At 59.4% G+C, this 2,595-nt stretch overlaps 1 protein-coding gene across 1 annotated transcript; it reads right to left on the bottom strand.

Annotated features, from left to right (window-relative positions):
- Window positions 1-675: 675 nt before the first annotated feature.
- On the bottom strand, window positions 676-2,466 carry MNEG_15603 (hypothetical protein; the record flags this gene model as incomplete). The annotated part of the gene is made up of 5 exons (XM_014035926.1): window positions 676-804; window positions 1,089-1,194; window positions 1,607-1,668; window positions 2,075-2,227; window positions 2,410-2,466. The coding sequence occupies 5 exons, from the start codon at window positions 2,464-2,466 to the stop codon at window positions 676-678; spliced, it is 507 nt and encodes a 168-aa protein (XP_013891380.1).
- Window positions 2,467-2,595: the final 129 nt, after the last annotated feature.

Below are 2,595 nucleotides of genomic sequence, written 5' to 3'. Positions count from 1 at the left end.
GGGTGTGTGCGTTTGTGCATGTGTGCGTGCGCACGCGAGACTGTGTGCTCATGCACATGCACGCGTGCATGCAAGCTTGTGTGCGTGTGCGCTTGAATTTGAGTGTGCATGTGCACACATGAGCAAGCTCATGCCACCAGCAGAGTGGCAGGCGTGGAGGGTGTTTATATGTGTCCCTACCTGTGAGCAAAATGTTTCGTCTTAGGTGGCCACAGCGTCTGCGGCCAGCAGATCCAAGGGCCAAGCACTGCAGTGGCACACGACAAAGTGCACTAGCTGAGCAGTTGCTGAGCAGTTGCTGACGACAAGCATATGCACACTCATACATACCTGATGCTGGCATGCGGTTGGGCTATGATTGCACGCGCCGGCTTGTAAAAAATACAAATCGCTTGTGAAATTTACATCAAGGATACAGGGCATGTCACCGGTCAGCCAACGAATGCTTCTGAATCATAGCAGGTTGCCTCGCAACAGACTATGCAAGGTTGAGCTCCACTGCCTGGAACGCAGCTCAAACACTGACAGTGTCCAATGTTGAGCCAGGGGTGCATCAACCCACCCCGCTGCAGCGACTGCCCGCGCCGTCCTCAGCAGCCACCCGGCCACGCTGCCGGGTGCTGTGGAGCCCCCAAGTCACCACTGCAGAAAGCGCCCACGCCGCTCCACAGCAGATCACTCGTAATCAAAGTCGCGGAAGCGCCAGTCCCCCGGGTGCGAGCTGCTGGCGGCGACGCCCTCTGCGTTGCGCAGGATGTCGTTGAAGCGGAAGGGCTTGGGCAGCGCCTTGGCCAGCAGCTTCTCCTGGTGGTGTTCGGTTGAGTGCGTTGTTGGCAGCATGTGTATGTGTATCATCAAATACAAGTGTGCGTGCGTGCGTGCGTGCGTGCGTGCGTGCGTGTGTGTGTGTGTGCGTGTGTGCGTGCGTGTGTATGTGTGTGTGATGAGCAGCAAACAGCGCTACAGGCACAGTGCACTGACGAGCCCTGCGTGGACATCAATTTCTTTCTCAAGAACGCATGCGTGCGTTCGCAACCCCACTCTCTACTCTCCCGTCGCACCACCAGCCCCCTCCTCCTCGTTCACACCTCCACGGGGCTCCAGCGCCTCATCTTCATGGCCGTCACCACAGCCCCCGTGCTGAGCCCGCTGAGCTCCTTGCGCACCAGAGCCTCCACCTCATTGGCCGGGTATCTATATTGTTTGAACATGGTTGACAAGGCAGGTGGGTGGTGGGGGAAAAGAATAGGTTACATTGCAACACAATATAGACTCAGCTGCTGCAACAAGGAGCTATCAGCAAGGGATTCACACAGTCAATATAGGTGCACAGGGGTCTGAGCAGTGGCGGCACGTGCGCCGCCCCTACTGAGGATGGGGGGGTCAGCCGCAGCCCGGCAGTGAGTAGTGTGCTCGGCCAAGCTTGCCCCCACAGGCGCAGGCCCCACCAATGACCCCACCAGCAGTGCCTTTGTTGCGCACGAAGAGCGCCAGCATGTGCAGCGGGCACCGGGCGCAAGCTGGGGCCAATCAGCTCGATGCAATGAACCCATGACTGAACAACTTGACAAGCACTCAACGGACACCCCACCCCACCCCACCCCACCTGTTGAAGAGCTCCTCAAAGGTTCTGTCCAGGAACAGCAGCGCCTCTGCATCAGCCAGCGTCTTGGGGTGGGAAGTCCGGGGGGCGGATGCAGGGGTGTTTCAGGGGGGGTTGTGGTGGAAGGAGCAAGCACAGGTGGTGCCCCAGCAGGGGAAGGGGGGGATGTGTGATGGCCAGTGTTGTGTTGAGGGCGACGGCACATACGGGTGTGGCTGCAGAGCTCATGAACAATTGGATCTGGGTAGCCTCATGGCAAGCTCCAAGTGACCAGGCTGGCTACCAACTGCACGCCTGCCACACACGGCCCACCATGTGCAGACCGCAGCACTGGGGTTGCCAAACTTTGCTGCAACCCCAGAGCAGCCCTAACAAATCAGTGGAATCGAGTGGTTGCCGATCCGTCCCCGCCGAGATCACGCCAACCACCCCCCAACCGACACTCCATACACCAACGCGCGCCGCCCTCACCTGCACCACCTTGGCCGCGAGCAGCAGCCGGTAGTTGATCATGCCAAAGGGCCCCAGCAGGTCGTGCAGCCGCATGTCGCGGGGGTTGGGGATGTTGCGACTCATCATGACGTCATCGACCAGCTTGATCGCCTGCTCGTCGTAACCAACGTCCTGTGGGGAGGAGTTGCGGGAGAGCAAGGTGGGGATGCTTGCGAGGGATCCATTTACAAGAGGTTGACGACGCAGAGGCATCCTGCGAATGGGTCCAGGTGATGCCTGTCCCCTGACAACCTGGCACGCGCCGGTTGTCAGGGGGTTATCAGGGCAGCAAAAGGTGCCTCCGTCCTGAACACGTGACCCATCATCCCCAGCAGGCCCAAATGTGCCTTCAAAGCCGCTCCAGATAACATCGCTGTTCATAACCCTTGCGTGTAGACCCGTTCGGTGAGGTGTCCATGCCCCTGGAGCAAGAGAATTGTTCTGATCCTGTACCTCCTCAGCCTGTGAAAATCCGCCTGCCGGCGCCACCGCCCGTCGTC

Source organism: Monoraphidium neglectum (assembly GCF_000611645.1).
Source record: "Monoraphidium neglectum strain SAG 48.87 unplaced genomic scaffold scaffold05479, whole genome shotgun sequence".
Classification (NCBI taxonomy): Eukaryota; Viridiplantae; Chlorophyta; class Chlorophyceae; order Sphaeropleales; family Selenastraceae; genus Monoraphidium; species Monoraphidium neglectum.
The sequence above is the reverse complement of the archived record's forward strand: the minus strand, read 5'-3'. Positions and strand labels throughout refer to the sequence as shown.